We start from the raw sequence: 20488 nt of genomic DNA, 5'->3' as shown, positions 1-20488 counted from the left end.
CGCTCTCCTGCAAGGCTTGTGTAGTGGAAATTTTCGGGTAGCGTACTGGCTGAGCACAGCACAGGCAGCATTTGCCTCCTGTATGTGGCCTTCGCGATGACGTAATGCGGAATCTCTTCACTTGCGTCAGTGTGCCTCGGCTGCAAAATGCTCATGTTTGATAGGAGAAATAAATAACATCAAAAAACAAAAATAAGCATGATGGAGGTCGTGCAAAGATGCCTTCATTCGCTGCTTGAAGCATTTTTGCAGCTTTAGAAAAATGACGTCATCGAGAAGAAATAAGTGTTCTTTCAGTAAATATTTGTGAATGGAAACAATATTCTTTAAAATAAATGCATTATGCATTTTTTTTTTACAGCGGCCGTTGTTTTTGTTTTACGTTGCTCAAATTGTAAACGATGTAAAACTGATCAAGTTCACGCTTATTCATTTGCTGTCATTCCATCCTGTGGTTGAACAGTTTGGGTACACTGAATACACCCCTGCAGTGAATAGAGTTGTAACCCCAAATCAATATTAGTTTATGCTATTAGTAAATATGATAATCATTAGACTGCTGAGGTTTTGCAACTACAAACTAAAAAAAGTACAATTAATCTCTCAAAGGCTGGATATGGATTTTAGCCTATAATAATCAACATCAATATAGCATACATTACTTTATATGGGAAAAATTACTGTGGTATGTTGTCATTATAATCACGGCCTATCAGTATGCATGTGTTTACTGTTCTATAAATGCAGAAGACCGAACCAGAGTTACTCCAAATTATCTAGAAAAAAATGAGTTCGCATCAATTTACTCAACTTCTATGATTCTATTATATCCATATATTCATATCACATTCTTAAAAAAGTGGGTGGTTGTTTGTTTTCGCTACATAAATCATATCCATCTGACTTTCGCTGATCCCATAATTTCACCCTGATCATCCACGCCCCCGTGTAGTGTTCGAGACCCACTTTCTTAAACAAAACGTGCCTTACTTCATATGAAACGAGTATAGGAACCGAGTCAAAGTGCTGCTAAACAACAGCACACGCCGCCACTGCTGCTCTTGAACATAACTCACCCCCTACAAGCGCAGCCCCTTGTTGCTAAGCAACCTCCGCAGAAGATTGACAGCAACTTCAGCTGTTTCGGTTGGAGAAAACTTTGACAAAACGCAACTTTTTAAAGGACAACTGCCGCGTTGTCAACAAGAACAAACTTCAAGACCGCTAACAGATAGCTGGCAGCCCAAGTAAGTTGATAGTCAGCCATTTTTCGCTTTCACTTTCTGCCATGACAACGCCCCCCCCACCCGCTCATTAATTTGTCATTAGCTAACTTAATTAACCGTTAACTTAACGTTAGGTAAGAAGGCGACACCCAGAGATGAGTGAAGTTTGCAACATTAGCTAACGTTAGCTAACGTTAACGTCGTCTGAAAGTTTAACCTGTACCATTTAATGTGTAAATAAAATAGCTAATTTTAAAATTAACGGTCGCATTGTTGTCCCCGAATGTCCAGGTTAATGTTGAACATAAACGCCTCAACGTTGCCACACGACGGTATTTTCTTAATCCCGTCGGACGAGTTTCAGCGATGCCAGACGTTGAACCGCTCAGATTCCCGTCAAGGGAAGGACGTCTCAGTCAGCAAGGTGAGCAGAGTTAAGTCTGTTAACGTTAACCCGGTCGACTAACAACCAGAAACATTCAAACATGGAAGAAACATTAAAATCCTTTGCCAAAGTAGAAGTAGCAATAACGTTACCAGTGGTAACTTACCGCACGGTGAAAATACTCCACTACAGGTAAAAGTATTCCATCAAACCGTTACTTAGGTTAAGTAAAAGCATGTATGTGTTTGTTATTTGTGAAATAAATCAGCTTTAACATTACACAAAGACCTGTTTTGTCACTGAAAGGCAGAAATGTGATCCAAGGGATGATGCTGCTGCGGTTATAATGTGCTCTCTTTCATTTTGAAAATGTTCACCCCTCTAGGTCCTTTTAGGATCTGATGGAGATACTCTGTTACCACAGACAGGCATTCCCGATAGAAATAATAACAGCAAAAATATCTGACCAGTGTGATCAGTGGTCACAGTCTGCATTATTCGTTTTGACAGTTGTTTTTAGGTTAACGCACCACTTTACGTCGTGTTTATTGAACTGAATATGATGGCAAAATGTTTCAAGTTCACCCAGAAACCATGCCTAACCCCAAGTACAGTAAGAAAGATGGCCACACACACAAACTCTGTTGTCCAGTCAGCGCTCGAGCTGGTCTGCATTTCAGACATTATGTTAAGGTGATGAATATATGTGAATAAATTTGGATGATAATTACATTTAAATATATATTATATTTAGTGAGCGTGGCAGGTGAAGGTGATTGGCCCTCAGGGTCACATGGCCCTGGCTGTACTACACCTCACCAGTATGATTTAGAGCTTATGCAGCTGGCTGATGACATATTGCCTTAACACCATCCTACCCCACTTGGTTCTTTCACTGTGTATTATTCATCTAAACTGCACAGCAACAGATGGGCTTCACTTTGTGTCTCTCCACAGTTTTTCCTCAACAGTTCTTGTATTGGTCTGAGTCAGCTCAGTCACAAGCCATTCTCCTAATTAATGGAGCATCATGGCAAGATAACTGTTATTGGAAAGATTCAATTCTCTCACGTACAGTTTATGTCCTACCTATTTCTCACTGATTAGAGTACCTGTTGGGCTCCAGGTCCTTGACAGTCTTGGTAGTATCTCCACTTCAGGTTCAGCTGGATTTGTGGGTGGACCATTTATCCTGGTCCTCACCCTGCAAAGTTGAGCACACATTCACGGCTGACAGAAGCAGTTTGGCCTGATAAAGAAACCTTCCTCGGCCTTGCCGTGAAAAAAAAAAAAACATTCCCTCCATCTCACCTGCTATCTTACACTGCAGCTTACAGTATTAAGACAGAGAAGTAAGGATTCATAATAAAATTTACTTCTCTTTACACTTTTGTCAGTAGTACAAAACTGATGCGTGATGTTATTTTCAAAATAGAAACATCCACCAATATTGTTGTGTCTCAGGCTTTTAATCTACTCACTATATTGCAAATTAAATTTCATATAATTTCTGTTAGACAGAAATGAATTAATAACTGTGAGACAATTTTGGTCCAAACCTTCCACTTGACTGTACATATAATGTATGTTACTGGCTAACTGTTAGACTAAGTCTAAACTCATTGAATTTATCACTCAGAGATTGAATAAAAAGCAGCATTTGCGGGATCATTGACATACCGTATAACGATAACGTATATACCACCCTGAACCCATAATAGTTGGTATCATGTGTTTCACAAAGTGGTGAATAACGTTCCATCCTTGCTTGTTAACGACTGAGCTTTTTCAGGATGCCCCTTTAATATCCAATCATGATACAATATCTGTGGAATGTTCCAAACAGGTGTTTTTGGAGAAGTCTTTTGATTGTTTGTTTGTCTGTCCCAACTTGTTTTAAACGTGCTGCTGGCATCAAATTCAGAATAAGCATATATTTACAAAAATGATTTTGATGAGGTAAAACATTGAGCATATTGTCTTTGTACTATTTTCAATTGCATATATGTCAAAAGGGATTAGCAGTTCTGTTTTGTTTATGTTTTACACAGTGTCCAAGCTTTTTTGGAACAAGGGTTATGGTACCAGGAGCTTTTTGCACTAACATCAGTTTGTCTTCAATAATCTTTACTCTCAAATTAGTCCAAAGATTACTTTTACTTTCGAGAGAATGACATGTCTTTGTTCTATGATATAGACAAAAGACTGCTCTGAAAGTCAGTGTTTCTCAGACATTCACGTGTAGGGTTACAGTCTGGACCACTGGGGTTTTTTTTACACTCTTTGTCAGCCAGATGGCGTCCTTTCACCACTAAGAATTGTGCCCTTGGGTTTGTCTTGAGATGTTCAAATTAGTTGTTTCTGCTTTCTCACTGATGCTTCCAGTACATTGCAGAGTCTATGCAAGCAGAATCAAAGAGAAGTAAAGAACCACAGAACACTTTCACAGCCAAATACATTTTTGTAATTACTTTTTAAAATAAAGTTAATGAATAAGGGTGAATGTTTGTTCCAACAAAAGTTGTTTTGAGTTTTTTTCATGTAGGAATGGTTCATCAGTGTGTTATTTATAAAATATTTCAGGGTTGTTTTATAAAGGAAAACTGTAAGGTTGGCTTTTCATTGCTTTTTTCAATGCTTCTTTTTCTGAAAGAAATTGTTTGTTCATGACAAACAAAATTTAAAGTTGGATTTTCCAGATCTCAATACTTTGTGTTTCTCAAGATCAAGCAGATCTTCAGGCTGTCTGCTCTGGTAGACGTCGCACTTGTGCTTTGCTTAACAGCCCCTCGCCATGTGTCAACAATGCTATTTACCATATTCAAGAGCTGAAGATGACAGTGGAAAATTGGTGTCAGCAGGTAAACTGATGTCAGATATGATCAAATCTGTGAACGATTGTAAGACAAATATAAGATAGGAGTAAAAATCAATTTAACAATATTTTTTCCCTTCATTTTGTAGCAGCCTGGAAAATATCAACCACATATTGACAAGGACAAGCACCAATACAGCAAAATGTTGAGGTGAGGTCCTCTGTTGTTTTCATTTCCTATTTCTTTTTGTTATTTTCACTAGAGCTTTAAAATATGACATAACTTAATTCCTTTTGAACAGATTTCAGTCCAGAGACTCAGATACTGAATCAGTGACGTCAACAGAGTTGTTCGTCGAAGGCATCGCAATTAGTGCAAGAGGTGAACAACAAAAACTCCATAAAGACATTTCTAAAATATTTAGTTTTACTGTTTGTTATACCAGAGAAAAGCAAACACTGTCCTAATGCCCACGCAGCTAAAAGAGCAACACATAAGTGTCTTGTGTGCACTTCTTTGGAGAAGCCCAAGGTTTAGCTGTTTCATTCCTTGCAGTAGTGGCTGGTTAGTGTGAGAATAATCGAGTCCCAGTTACTGGATCACATCTTTTCCTACATAATAATTAACTACATCCTATCCAGTGTTCACCTCTGCTAATAAAATACCATGGATCAAGTTTATGTTTATCTGCACTTTGTAGCTGATCAGATTATGTTAGCAGCTTTGCAGAAATTAGTTCACTTGTTTATTCTTTTATTTGTTGAGTTGGAAGTGATGTACAAAATGGTGTGCCAATCTTGTAAAGTTTTTCATCCTCTAGAAAGTTGTCCATTATCGCCACTATTGAAGAAAATAAATGATGTCCTTGGAGAGGTTGTGTATCTGATTGAGCGGCTGGAGGCTGATAGGCAGTATGCAGAGGAAGCTCTGCACAAAGAGAAGAGGAGAAAAAGATTTTTGGAGAACAAAGTTGACAGCATCTCACTGTGGAAGCAACAAGAGCACTCTTTTGTAGTCCAAAAAGGTCAGTGACTGAGAAGTGTCTCCTCATAGACATATTTGTCTCGTGTGAAGTATTGTGGTGCTGTTGTTCTTCGAAGCAATCAATAAACGCTCTAATTTATTTTTGACAATTGCTTTTTGCTAGAGCATGAGGCTTGCATTAGAGACATCACTGAACTGAAGTGGCAGCTAAAACTGGAAAGAGATAAACTTGACCAAGCCCAGGAGAAACTGTCACACACTGAGGTGTTGAATCAGCGTTTGCATGAGGACATCAGCTTTGCCAGAAAACAAGTTCCCATCGTGAAAGAAAACCTTGACCTCCAGAGAGGCATTATAAATCGAATCAATGGTGCACAAGCTGAGGTAGCCTCTTATTTTATGTATTGTTGTTTTAAAAACAATTCCTATGCTTATATTTCAGATCCAGAAAGGCTGGACACTTGTGTTTGCCAGCGACATGGTTAATTGCTCTGTCTTCAGTGGTATTTGAAGAATTGTTTTGTATTTTTGCAAAAATTACCCAGTTAACAAGTAAGAGTTGGCACTAGCAGCTGTGTTTGCAGCTACAGTTCCATACAGATAAGCGCAAAACTGCATTCTGGTGCATTTCATACATTAGCAAGTAAGCACAATAACATTTGCACCAAATAAGGTTTTTTAGTTTGTGATTAGTTTCTCTCTCACACAGTAACTCTATCTCACTCAACCCCCCTCTCTCTCTTTTCTAACTCTATTTTTAATCCACAAGTGGCATGGCTTTAGGGATTGCAATGTTTGTTGGTCTATTGGTCCAGTGTTCATCCAACAATTTGGTCTAGAGTAAAATCATTCAATCATTTTAACAGTTGGCTGGATTGCCATGAAATTTGGTACAGACATTCATGGCCCCCAGAGGATGAATCCTAATAACTTTCACAATTCCCTGACTTTTCATTTAGCTTTTCTACTTTTTAATTTCTTTACTTCAACTCAGGATGCATTAAAATCTAATGACCAATTTCAGCCTCAGCTGTACTTGTGCCTTCATGCAAATATGGCATGAAAGTGTACCAGTAGAAAGAAGAGAGATGGGGTCAGTGTGTAATAGGTCAACTTTGACCCAAAACCATTTCAGCTTTATGGTTACTAAATGAAACAGCACACTGATTCAATGTTAGAACATGAACATGAAATAGTTGTTTTTAAATTACATTTCAACAAGGCATTGGCTGTGAGTGCTCTGAAGATGTTAACCCTGGTATGATATTCAAGTGTGACTCTTTAAAACCAGGCTTACTGAAAGCCCAGGATTAAAGCTAGCCTCAGGCTTTCTGGATTTTCTAAGATTTGCCAAAGCTAAGAATAATGTAAAAGCAACCGTAGTGCATGGCGTCACCGTTGGCTTGTGCAGTGGCTTCTTGTAGGTATGAGATTCAGCATATTTAGTTTTGACAGGGTATGATCTGACAACAGGATAAAGTATTGTCTTTAATATCAGTGGTGTTATGTTACTGTCCGAGGAAGATGAAAAGCCCATGATTCACTCCCTTCTGTTTTTTTAGGCTGATGAAGTATGCTCAAAAACACAATGTGATCTCGTACTGGTTCAGAATGAGTTTAAAAAGATGGAACTGGACACCAACCGTGAAAAGACATCACTGGAACATGTCCTGTTGACGATGAAGAATCAGCTGGCTAACAAATTGTGAGTATCTATCCTGCTGTAGTGAAAACAAACAGGCTTTGCATCGTTTTTGCAGAATAACCACAAACTGTCGTTAAACATTTCATATGTAATTCCTATTTAAAGCATTGCAGTATTTAGGAAAACTCTTGTCGCTGTCTGGCTGGCAGCTGTCTGTTAAAACCATATAACAGAACACCTCAAACAAAGTTACGGTCAACAGTTTAACCACTGATTTAAATCAATGTGCAAGGTATATTAAACTGCATGCAACCATAGCAACAATACTTGCAACAACAATGCTTAATGCTGCATTACCAGATAACAAGCCTCACGGTAATGGACCTGACCATTTAGCCTGGATTTGCTGATATATGAAAATAATGGACTTGATGATTTTAATGTTTTAAGCCAGTACCAAAAAATCTATGTAGGTTTGATTCCTGCTTTGTAAAAACAACATATTTTAGGATATTTTTCTATTCAGTTACACAGTTATAATGCTGTCTTATAGATGATTTTCATGTCTTGAGTCGCTTGTGTTGTGTTGTGACAACATATTGTGACAGCATTGTGAGTTATCCTTATGTCATTCATAACCCTAAGTAAGCTCTAGATTTCAAAAAAGTACTTTTAATCCTCCAACTTAATCACAAAAAACATAACTGCTTTTTTTCTCCAGAGAAGATTTAAACCAGTTGAAGATGCTTGAGAAAGGACTATGTGCTGAAATAAAGGGTGCTGAAAGCACAGTTGCTCTTACAGAAGAAAAGTGCACAGCCATAACGCAGCGTATCCCTGAAATTATGGAACTCGAGAAAACAGAAAAAGATCGGGTAACTGATATTGTCTATATTTTAATTTTTAATGTGTTTTATAAAGCTTTCCACAGTATATAAAAGTAGTCAAATTCATGTTTTTTTTCTCCTTTTATAATAGATTTTGCAACTGAAAATTCAAATTGAGGGTGAAATGCAACAGAATAATAAATTACAAGAGAAACTAATTGCTCTACAAGAAGACATTGAGAAAAAAGTAAGTATTGTCACTATAGTGTTAAAATGTCTTTGTGATGTTGGTGCTGCTTTGGCTACTTATATGTGTCTTGATAGTTCATTGGGTAGAGCATGGTATATAACTGTCAGACTATGATTGGACTCTCACTGGAGCTATGCATGCTAATAATGTTTGAATTCATGGCACTGTAAGGTGCTCTGGATAAGTGCATCCACTCAGTGGCACACTATATGTTATGTTCTCTGCAGAGACTTAATGGGGAAGCAGAGGTTTCCTGCACTGAAGAGCAGCTCCATTCAAAACATAATGCTTTTGCAGTTCTTCGTAAAGAAAACATGGAGTATGAGCAGAACGTAGAAGACTACAAGACAAAACTTTCTGAGAGGTACAGTATCAAAGCCAAAACAGTGGAAGGACATACAACATCTCATATTAGGTTTTACTATACAGTAGAAGGGCACTAATGTGTGTTTTCTGTTAGCGAGAAAGCAGTGAAGCAGATGCGCGAGGAGAGGAAGCAAATGCTCCAGAAAATCATTGACAATGACGATCAGTGGGAAAAGGCCAAGGAGGAAGTGACCCAAGTTGTGGACCAGCACAGTGTCACACAGACTAAACTGGAAGAGCAGGAGCAGCTCACCTTCATGGAAGAACAAAGGGCCAGGGTCAGTGACAAGATATGTGCATGTTCTGTGTATACTGCATTGGTCACAGTTGGTAAAGAATATGTGACATACCAAATGCTTTCTCCAGTGTTATCCAGTGTTTTTTCTATGCTCTACAGAAAGAGATAGAAAACCTGAGGAAAGATCTGACAGGTCAGATGACTGCCCTGGAACTACTGAAGGTAAAATTCTTGAGAAGCTTCAGAGTCTTTTCTCTGACAAGTACATTTTACTTAGCAAAAGTGAAAAGAAAATGTTAAAATTCTTCAGATTATATCTGTATTTTTTTCAGTTTTTCAGTTTCTGTGTAACACTTTGATTGTATAGCTATGTCAAGAGAGGCATGAAGAGGTGAAGCTTCACAAAGCACAGTCTCAATAAAAATCAAACATTATATGTGTCATAAAGGTAATTTTAAACGCCTGGCTGTATTCAGTTGTATAATTTCGTATATCCCCCTCCCAATACATTTCCTGTTACTGTTTTTATCCTGTGTACATGTTTTCAGACTTGAGGATATTAACATTATGCGTTGTATCTCTTTTGCATCAGGGTCAGTGTGCAAATATAAATGAAGAATTGTATCGACAGCAAAGGAGCTCAGAGCTAACTAACCAAAAGCTTCAGAAAGAATTTAAAGATGCATCCTCAGCAACAAATGCTCTGGAGACAAAAACTGAGGTACTGATTAAGCTTAATAGTGATAAATCTTTGCCTAAGTTATGATTTTACATCAAAAAAGCAACTGTTTATGAAACAAGGTATTCAAAGTCAACTGCATTTGTGACTAATCTTTGGTTTGAATAGAAAATCAAGAAATTGACAGAAACTTTGGAAAAAATTCAGCGTGAACACACGAACATATTAGACAACCTGGAGAAGGAGAAAAAACTCAAATGTGACCACCTGAAAGCTGCTCAGGTAAGAGAATAAAAGTTAAGGGTTGTATAAAACAATTCTTCTTGAGTCAAAGAATACTCACAAAATCAGATTTACTCTGCAAAGCTCATTGGGCACAAAGCAAGTCACAGCTATTTATCTTGTCATTCTTTTTGCAAAATAATCTCTTGCTCTAAGCACTTTGAACAAAATAAGTTTAACAGTAACATTAATGCTCCTGTTTGTTTACAGGATATACACACCGCCTCTATAAAGAGGCTTGACAACACTTTGGGCAGGATCAGTGACCTTGTGAAGAAGAGTGAAGAATACAGAGATGCTTCAAATGAAGTTGAGAAAATAATTGAAAGCATGCCAGAGGTCATAGCGGAACTTCAGTAAGTTGGTTATACACAGGAAACACTCAATAAGTAACGGGATATTATTGTTAGATGACACTCAACATTTCCTCAGCCTTTTTGAATGAAAATGTATTAGTAATTAAAATACTCAACCTTTTTTCTACAAATGTTTTGTATTTGTTTGATAATCCATTTGATAATGAGTATTTTTATGTTTTTTATGTATTTTCTTAAATGAATGCTATGCTTTGAGTATGAATTTCTACCAGCTGTGATAAGTGTATCAGTGGGAGCACTGATGCAGTAATCATATATTTATGATACTCAAAAATGATTTTAGGATTATAATATAATTTTGTGTGTTTGATTTCTACTTCCAGAAGTGTTTTTGATGTGGTGGAATTTAAAAACAAATCAGCTGCACTCATAATGAGCACCTTGCAGTCTGATATTAATAACTGCCAACAACGAACACAGCGATCCATGCAGACACACACTGCTCATGTTACAGCAAGAAAAAAAGAAATGGAAGACACCAAGGTAACAAAATGTTGCTCACTATAACTCTCTGTAAAAACATGCCTTTTTTGTGTCAAATTCTGTGCAATCAGAGACAAGCTGTAAAAAACATCTCATTGTTTATTTGTTTGTGGATTAGTGTCAGCACATTGCTTGTCACAATACTTCCCTTAAGATGCAGAGAAAAGAGCTGTGTGCAATTAAAATTACAAGCCATGGTCAATCTTGTTTAAGTGCTTTTCCCACAAATGACAACTCACTGTTGTTATAGTCTTTTGTCTGGACGAATTTGATGATGCGTGTCGTGGTGAGATGCGGCACCCATTCTGTTACCTGTAGGCCAACATTTTCAATAGCAATTTCAATGTAAGCATACAGCTCACAGCATCGAATACACATATAATCTGGACTTATTTTTTTTAATGTCAGAAATAGGATCATGTAAAAAAGTGAGTGCACTGTGCACAGAACGGCATGTATTTGAACACTCCTTTGTAAGAGAAGCCCCTATTTATTGTAAGGTTTTCATCTGCAGGATTATCAGCCCCAGCCAGAGCCTCTTTGCTGATGGGGGTTTCACATGGCTTATCTAATGTGAAATCGCCATGTGGTATATAGTTTCATTAAACGGTGATCAAGAATGCATTAGTTCAAAACAAGAAAAGGCAATGGAGCTTAAGCCGCCATGCATCCAAGTGCAGCAACTTTAAAGAAGTTGTTGGCGTGAGACAATTTAAGAATTAGAAGTCTTCCTCATAGACACAACTCCCATTAGCCAGATAAAAGTTAGCCATGCAAAAAAGGGTTTAGTCTTTTCACTTGACGAAATACGATGATATAACAACAATACTCCTCACCAAATAAAAAGATCAGAGCGAGTCTGAAATTCGAACGAAATTGGTCACTTTAATCATTGAGACCAATATAAAGCACACATAATGTCTTCATTAGCATAACATAATAAGCAGAGTGTGCATTCAGAAATCACAGTGCATGAAGCAGAATGGTTAGGCACTGAAATATTTTTTAAAAAAGAGATTTCTTCTAAAAATGCTGACCAAATACTATGCTCCTATAACCTCCTGAAGGTTGCAGCTGCTCTTTGCTCTAGAAACTGAGACAGGTCAGTATAACTAATAGCCTGATGGGAATTTGAACGTGGCTCTATTAAATACAGCCATAACATGGTTATTTTTAAAGATACATATACAGGGTATGTCAAGGTGAAATAGGTTGACTTGTTTGTGCTGTGCAGTCCGTGGTCATGTCTATTCAACCCAAACGTATCTGGACGTGTTCTGTCTTTCATACATGCACCTATTTTTTGATTTGATCAGGTCTTGTCGTTTGCCGAGCACAAAGTAAACAATGCAAACTGCCGACGCTATCAGTTTCTTATGGGCAATGAAGTGTAATTTGTTCCATTTACACTTCACAACAGCATCAGATGGGCTTTGTCAGTGCTGCATGGAGTAATTAAACCTGAAATCAATAGCAGGCATTTGTCATGTTTACAGCCCCTCTTTCTGCTGGGTTAAACTCATCACTTTAGTGCTGTTCTGTTTTACTGCAGAGACACACTTCATTATGTCTGCAGGTAGACTTGAGATATTCACCAGCCACATCTCCTGTACTTGGGAAACATTGTTCAAATGAAAAGAGGACATGCAGAGAGACACATACTCACTGTGATTTATTTGCTTGATTTCCCAGAAAAGTGTCCATTGTTGTATGCCTGCTATTTATATATTAAGGAACAGCACAAACACAGAAAGCATATATTGTATTGTATGCACACAAAGCAGGCCAGTGGTGCAACAAAAGTATCTTCTAAGTGGTCACTGTGGTGTTGCTATACAGTATGTACAGCACTGAATATTGACTATCCAATTCCCTTCATGTGTACATAGCAGACTGTGAGTCATGAAGACATTGCTCTATCTTTAAAGATGCATTTTACATCTGTCCTGAACTTAATGCAGCCTCAGCAGTTGCTCTTCTGCCAGTGTAGCCATGGCCTACTGCAAATATTAGTAACATAAATCCATTTTGTGTACTGGTTGGTCTAATTGTAAAATTCACATTTAAGTGTGAGACGTTAAGGTTCCAATCCTTGTCATTTTTTTTAGTAAACTGGTGACAGCTTGGGACATACCATTCAGATACACCAGATCGGTATCAGGGCTGATACTGGCCTTGTCAATCAAGACCTGACTGAGCTACGTTAAATATGGTTTCTTTGTTAAAGTCATAAAATGTATTTTTTCTGATATCAGTTACATTCATTTAGTCACTTGAGGGACACCAACTCAAGTTTTTAGCGCCACAGGATCCTTGGCCTCATTTTACTTTACAGAAAAATTAATCCAGTGAGATTTGCAGAATAAGAGATACAGAGTAGTTTGAGATAAGACGAGCACGATAGCTACAAGTACGTCCAGCCCACCTTGTGCCTTGGTGGTTATTTGATAGCTACTGTAAACTCAGTATTTACCTTCACTGTTTTACCTAAACCTTTTGTTTTCATGTGTTTACAGCAAGCACTAAAAACTGCACTGAAAGAGAACAACCAGCTGTCAAGAGAGTATGAAGGTCTTAAGAAGATCCTCATGGAGGCCAAACAGGAGGCAGTGTCTGCACTGAGCGAGAAAAACCATGCACATAAATCTTTTCATTATTACACACAGGTATGATTTATATAACCTTTTGTTACATTTACTATCTCTCACCCCCTCTCTTTTTAATTATGCTTTATGACTTAGGATTTTTGTGCTTTTATCTTGTGTTCTGTCCCCTCACATTCGATTCCATGCTACTCTTCTTCGCACTAGATAGCTCTTCTTTGCATGGGCAGTAATTTTAAGAAGGTTTTAGTTTGGCAGCCAGTGAGGAGGTTACTGCAGCAATCTAATAATGAGTGGAGGAGGATGATGGATGTGACATAATGTAATGATAGCTATGTAGTTTTGCCACCAAGGGGAGTAAAGAGAAAGGTTGATGGTACATGTAAATACTTTACTTTTTCCATTTTCTTGATTATGGTTTTTGTGAGGTGGTCAGAGGTGAAACGTTTTATTATCAGGGTGTTACAAATTTGCCTCTGCTCACTGCAGCTCACACACACCATTGGTTAGGGATCAGCAGCAAATACAGGTTAGGATCAGACAATGAATGTGCCTTCAGTGCTAAAATAGCATCAGAGGTCTTGACTAGTTGAGGGAGACAACTCAGCACCATTTTTCTGTTTAATCTTTATAGTTTTTGACACTATTTAACTGGAATAGAATTACACATGACAACCATAACACCAGGAAGAAGCCACACTGATTCTTGCAATGAAAAGTACATATTATTTGTTCCAAAAATGACTAATACCTTTACTTGAGCAATTCCTCATCTAACTGCATGAATGTTATCAAGTGAAAAATGCATGCAAAAATAAAATCCTGTGGACAGGATTTTCCACGCTCATGATCAAAGCCTGATTTTCTTTTACTCCGGATTCAGCCTTCACCATTTTTGTTTGTTTCAACTCTACACTTCTACAACAGCAGCCTCTCGGCAAGCATTTTATGCCTGAATTTAGTTTTTATAACAAGCTTATAATCAAAAATGTTTCTGAAATGTAGATGAAGGCCTATTACATCTAATCTGATTTAAACAGGGACATTCAGATACTCTTCTTTCCTGTTTTAAATGTACAATTATCCTTATAATGTTTGCATTTTATGTCCCAGTTAGTACATATACTACACAATGTGATTGCACTTAATTGATTTGTTTGTAACTGGAGGCAATAAGGTAAAAGCATTTAACATTGTCAGGATCATTTGAGAAATCAGAACATTACTGCATGTGTGTGAGGTGTCTCACACCAGTCATTTGTGTGTTTGGAGAGCCTATAATCTCTCTTATTATATTCAACTGAGGGGCACAATGAAAAGCATATCTTCAGTATCTTTTTATAGAAATATGATCCTGACATCTGACATCCCTGACATATAGTTCAAATGACAAGTTTAAAACGACCCTAGCTATGCTTTTAAGACAACCACTATACAGTGCATATTTCTATTATTATAAATACATTTCCATGCAACTTGCATTTTTGAGCAAAACCATACACATCTTAAACAGCTCCACTTTGACCGGCTGTAACAGTAGAATGCTACCTACGTATTAATGCATCAGTAATATTAAGCTAATGATAGAATATACAATGGTTCATTTTTCTTCATAATTTGTGCATTTTTTATTTACATATTGGTAATAATACTTACTATATACAGTATACTGACCAGACTTTTTTCATGCAGGACCTTTACATGTAATGGATTATTTTCTGTATTGCAGTATTATTGTTTTTACTCAAGTAAAGGATCTCAACACTTTGTCCACCACTGATGGTAGTGTATTACATATTCCATATTTATTACCACTGTCAACCAGAACAGGTGCCACCCAATAACCATCATCATTGCAGATTGCAGCTTCAACCACACAACTTAAACGTACTGCACACAGTTTTTAACTGATTATGAAACAGTCTCAATTTAACACTGATGTCTTTAAATGTCGTGGATAAGCCAATGAGACCATCAGCAGGAACGTTGGCGTAACGTTGGCGAGAACATTCTACATAGCTATTCTTAATGCCCGTCACTGGCACGATTCCCCGCGAAACCAGACAATAAAGGAAGAGCCCACATTTATATTTTCCCAGTCAATGTTTTGCAGTGAGTAGAAGCCAGTTAAAAGGAAACAGGAGAAAATGTTTCTTTTAAAAAATTTCGTCACATGTGTTGTGGTTATGGCTGATACTGCGGCAAGACCAACAAAGAAAAAAGAAAAGTATTGATTCCTTGATTATTGAAGGAAAACAAGCTAAAAGGGACAGTGGTAGAACACTGGCCTGGCAGAAACACAAGACAGCCCAGCTCATTCATTCAAATGATAGAGAGAATTGCAGGATTTGAAGGGATTCAAAACCAATCCTGAATTTGCCCTCTTCCTCCTCGGCAGGTATGTAATATGGGGAATTTTGATAACTTTAGCTGTCTCAAAAATTACTGAGCTACTGAATTGTTGTTGTAGGCTTACATGTAACAAAGTTCAGTTTGTTTCACCGTCCTCATATTACAGTTACTAATCTTACATAACTACAAATACATGCATTACCTCATTGCTACATGCCCCACAAACCGATGTGTTTAAAAAAGAAAAATTGCAGTGGACATAAGGTATTTCTTTCTTTCACTCGCTTCCAAAACAAACATAGATGTTTACTTATAGATCTTTACGACGCGAGGCTGTGGAAACACTACCATTTTTGTCCACAGGGGCTGCCAAAATCCACAGGAAATTAAAGTTTCTTGTAGTTGCTTTAAAATGTATTTATGTGGCATACAAAGGCTTTGCCTGTCTGTAGTGGAGAAATAATGTTTGATTTATTCATTGTCCAATCAAGACACACTTTAGCTGTTTTATCTAATATTAGAGCTATTTCTTTTCAAGGAGAGGTGTAGTAATGTTAAATGTGTTTGCATTAGGATACTTCATCAAAACTACACTCAAATAAGCAAATTCTAATTTGTAAATGAAAAAAAATGCATGATTAATCAGCATCTTATACCACTTGCCAGTATGTGCCTCTTATAAAGATCCTTTTGATTCTACTGTACATGTAAGCATTGCTTTGTTTATATGGAGGCTTTCAGCTCTTGGGTTTTAACAGGGTACACCATAAAGAGCATTCTTGTTATTGTCTTTTCTTCAGGAGCTGATGACTGAGCTAATTCGCTTTAGTTTTCAATGCACTGGGGAACACATTGCCAAGCAATGATAAGCTTTGTAGGAAGAGTAGAGAGATGGAGGGGGAAGAAAAGCAATGGCATCTATCAGAATTTAAACCTCTTTGCTTGAAACTGTGTTCAAATAATAAAGCAAGCAGCATGTCTTTCCAAGAGACTAGGAATAATTTCTGGTTTCAGTGGGGGGTTCATGACTCTGTGTGTATGTGTAAAATATGTCTTGAGGGGATTGGTATAAAGTTAAACTGGGTGAAGTAGAAATATTTTACTCATCAGCTTTGCAGTCACAGAGTTTGCCTCGGCTAGAACAAAACTGCTGAAGCATTTAGAGAAAATTAACCCCCCATCCTGGCAGCCAGATGTGACTGGATTCTGATGAGTGCACACGAGTGGGCAGAGAAACCAAGAGACTGTGAAATTCCTGTCAGGCCCGTGTACTGCAGAATGGGCTATTGACTGCTTTCTCTATTCCCCTCCATCATTCTTCTTGAACACTGCCATTAATTTCCTCTCCTGCCTTACCAATTCCTTTTCTCTGCCTTCTCTCCCCCTAGCTCTCTTTGTTGCAGAAGAGGATGCACAAAGCTTTGGTGAAATACTTCAAACAACGCAGCCTCTACAGCCAGGCTGAACTGGACCGGTGCCAGGCTCTTTCTCAAGAGACCGACCAGAAAATAAAAACAGCCCAGGTATTTGTACATATACATGTAAAACAGGCTGGAAAACTTCACAAACTGTCACAATTCATTTAAATGGTAAATCCCTTTATTCAACTTTTATCCCAGTGTAGGTATTCTACCAGATGGAAGCGTATTCTTTTGCATACTACAGTAACTCCATGTTATGCTTGGCATTGTTTGAGCCTCATCCGGCTAGTCAGTTGCCTTGTGTCTTCTTTGCCAAGCAAGGGCAGCCAGGCAAGCATCCACCAAGGCTTTGTGCCTCGCTGCTATGGTGGAGTTAAAGACGCCACTCTTACATTACAGTCTATACATTCACTCATCAGATCACAGACCGATGTGATGGATGATGTGTCTGCTAGAGTGCCTATGCTGTGACTCCACGTCTGAGGCTAGCTCTGCCTCTCTGGATAACTCTATATGCACAAAACATTGTGCTTTGGTCACATCACATTAACATTTGAGCCTCTTTAGCCATTTAGCAGGGGCATTTGTGACGTTTACGGTTAATTCGGAGTGAGTTCATTGCACCACATGGAAGATATCTGTGTTGCAGCCTCTTCTTTGTGAGCAGAATAACCTTCTGTCTGTCTGGCAGAAGAGTAGCAGCATATTCTACAAGGTTGAGAAGTAAGGATCTTCATTTAGAGGATAATCGGTGTCTAATCTGTGCTGTGATGTGAGATGAGGTCAAAGCGGACAGAGAGACAGTGATGAATCTTCATGAAATGTCCTGTCCAGCATTACCGCAGCGCCAGGTGGCATGTAACCATGCTATGAACTACTTCCACCTTTTTTACTTTTTCTTTACCTTAACACTGGGACATCCCAAACTCCTAACTACCCATGTCATACAGTCGCAATCTGTGGTTTTTACATTTTTTTTGTGGATTTAGTTTTTGTTTACCAAAAATTTAATTCAGCGTCAGTAGATATGCTGGAGGCAAAATATGCTCCGATTTGATTAGAGATTTTCTCAGGGAGTGCCCAATGAAAATACTATTAAGTGGTTTCCTACTCAGTTCCTCCTCCTCTGACTGCTGACATGTTTTTTTGATGGGTCTGGTCCAGACATTACAGGGAGCAGCCATGTCTCACTGGCCCAGCCTCAAAAGGCCCCAGCAGATCACAGCTCAAGGCAGGGAGGAGTAGGGCACAGGGGGAGGAGCTATCAGAGAGCTGCAGAGTGTGAAGGACAAAAGAGCTGGTGTATTCAAGCGCACCACACCGTCACCCGTCACAGCTCAGCACAGGGTCCATCAGAGCAGGCAACACTCACTTTAAACAGGCTCCTCGTGAACAGTCCAGCTCGGGGTCTATCCTCCAAAATGTGCACATGTAGAAAAACCTTTATGAGAAAAGAACAAAACCTTTATTAGTTTATACAAAGGCATAACCACACAATTTGCATGATCACCTAAATATTAAGATCTTTAATGTGATCCACACTGACAGTATGCAGATAGTGATAATGCATGTAGTATTTCAGTGGATCAGTGCTTAACACAGAGATTTACAATTATATGATACACAAATTATCAGTATGGTTGCCACTTTGTAAGAAAGAATCGAAGGAATTACAACTGATAACTGATATTGTAACTGGAGTTAAACCAAGCTGAATCCTGACGAGGCCTATACTAATCCATCATGTCCACTTAACCCCACAAGAAGAACATAAGAGAGGTCAGGTTAGTGCTTTCACGGCTAACGCGTACTTGAAACAGACGCCAAATGGCAGTTCTCTCAAAAGTAGCTTGAGGGGAGGAAGGCCGGGGAACCCTAGGGTGGGTGAGTGGGTGTGGGTGGGGGGTTGGGGGTGGGAGTGGGGGGCGGCGGGCTGTCATCCTGTTACACTCCTGCCAGAACTGGCAGTTCAGTTTTGTGTTCTGCGAGTTTACACTAGGGATGGCATAATTGACAATGGCTAACAGCGGAGAGCAGTGCAGAGCCTTGTTGAATGGCCAGTAATGATTGGAGCAGACGCCCACTGCCCCAGTCCCAGGGGACAGTAATCCAAGATCCTGTTGCTGATATAATTGTTAGTCAGAGAATTTCTGCATGGCTAGGCCGGTTCAGATTCCCAAGCTGGTTGACAGTGCCAGGCAGTTTAATAGAAAAACTGGATGCTGAGGTTTTTAAAACAGAAGAGCACTGAACCTGGACGTGGTTCACCAGGAGCCTCTTGTTCTCCTTCCCCACAAAAATAAGAACAAGATGGTAACTTTACTCTCACAATTGCAGACCCACCATCAGCCGTGTGTGTGTGGGATGCACGCAGAGTGAGCAGTTTGTGTTACTGCCTCCTGACAAAACGCAGCATTTTCTTAATTAGCCTGTTTCCATTTATTGTATTTGTCCCTTATTTAAACAGGAGGGGTTGTCAGAAGAAATTCAGCTCATCTCTGCGCTCCTGCAATCCTTGACAGATGAGTCTACTACCACTGATGATGCCGGGGTGAACAAACAAGCCAGTCCAGATGCCACTGGATCGAATGAGTAGATGCCTTCACTTCAAATAGCAGTGTAATTGGACATTCACCTGTACCAGACAACTTACTTACCCTAGCACGCTTCACTATTCCCCCCTCTTTACTTGCAGCAAATCCATAACAATGAAACAGGTGACTTTCATGCTGCTGTCAGGACTGATCTAATTTTAGCTGGGTGAATGATTGCAATTGGCTTTGCCTCATCAGATAATTAATCTATGTCACCATTAATTGGAAAAGAGAATAATTACAGGCAGTGTTGACAGAAATTCTACGCTTCTCCAGATTTCAAGATCTAATTACAACTAGTGAAACCCTGTGACCTTAACTAGCACTTAGTACACCTTGGCCACCTTGACCATGCCCATGTGAAGACCACTGTCTCTTTGAAAGACCCTGTTTTTGTTATCACACCCCACACTCTTCACTCACCTCACTCTCTGAAAGCTGTCTCCCTCAATCACTTTTCAATATTCAATCTTAATTTTGTGGAAGTTTAGCATTTTCAATGAGCTGGAGATGAATGATTAATGAATAAATTTAAATGCTTCATTTTGTCCATGGATCATTAGTTAAGTCCTTTGTGGGAAGGACCTGAGAAAGGAGTGAAAATTATTGAGACATTAGCCTGAAGCAATCCAGGGGTAAATAGTGTGCACAAAAGGATGTTGTGTGTGCACTATCCACTGGCTTTCTAAAGAACCCTGGGGAAACACTGTTTTCAATTTGGAATCTTAACTGAATCACATTTAGTACTTGTACAAAATTGATTTTTGTTTCATCATATCAACAATGTCATACTAATGATGCACAACCCAAATGCCAGTTCCATGTAGACTTAAAAAGTTAAGTAAAATGTTTCTTGCTGAACAGTGCTTGTCAAAATCTTTACATGCTGGTTACATATTTTGAATGTAGTAAATAATAAGTGTTGTATAATCACATGCTGTTGATTTTCTGTGCAGTTTT

The 20488-nt window shown here is 38.6% G+C and overlaps 1 protein-coding gene across 1 annotated transcript; it reads left to right on the top strand.

Moving 5' to 3' along the window:
- The first annotated feature begins 1539 nt into the window (after positions 1 to 1539).
- On the top strand, positions 1540 to 20377 carry LOC121615495 (coiled-coil domain-containing protein 178). Its single transcript, XM_041949865.1, has 19 exons — positions 1540 to 1650; positions 4336 to 4472; positions 4579 to 4637; positions 4729 to 4808; positions 5233 to 5451; positions 5575 to 5795; positions 6974 to 7116; positions 7778 to 7931; positions 8035 to 8130; positions 8361 to 8497; positions 8594 to 8777; positions 8897 to 8959; positions 9330 to 9458; positions 9585 to 9698; positions 9909 to 10054; positions 10399 to 10558; positions 13075 to 13224; positions 16902 to 17036; positions 19402 to 20377. Exons 1-19 carry the CDS (start codon positions 1593 to 1595, stop codon positions 19528 to 19530), a joined length of 2514 nt encoding a protein of 837 aa, XP_041805799.1. The 5' UTR covers positions 1540 to 1592; the 3' UTR covers positions 19531 to 20377.
- The last annotated feature ends 111 nt before the right edge of the window (positions 20378 to 20488 follow it).

Source organism: Chelmon rostratus, chromosome 12, assembly GCF_017976325.1.
Source record: "Chelmon rostratus isolate fCheRos1 chromosome 12, fCheRos1.pri, whole genome shotgun sequence".
Classification (NCBI taxonomy): Eukaryota; Metazoa; Chordata; class Actinopteri; order Chaetodontiformes; family Chaetodontidae; genus Chelmon; species Chelmon rostratus.
Note: the sequence above shows the minus strand (reverse complement) of the source record. Positions and strands in the feature narration are given on the sequence as shown.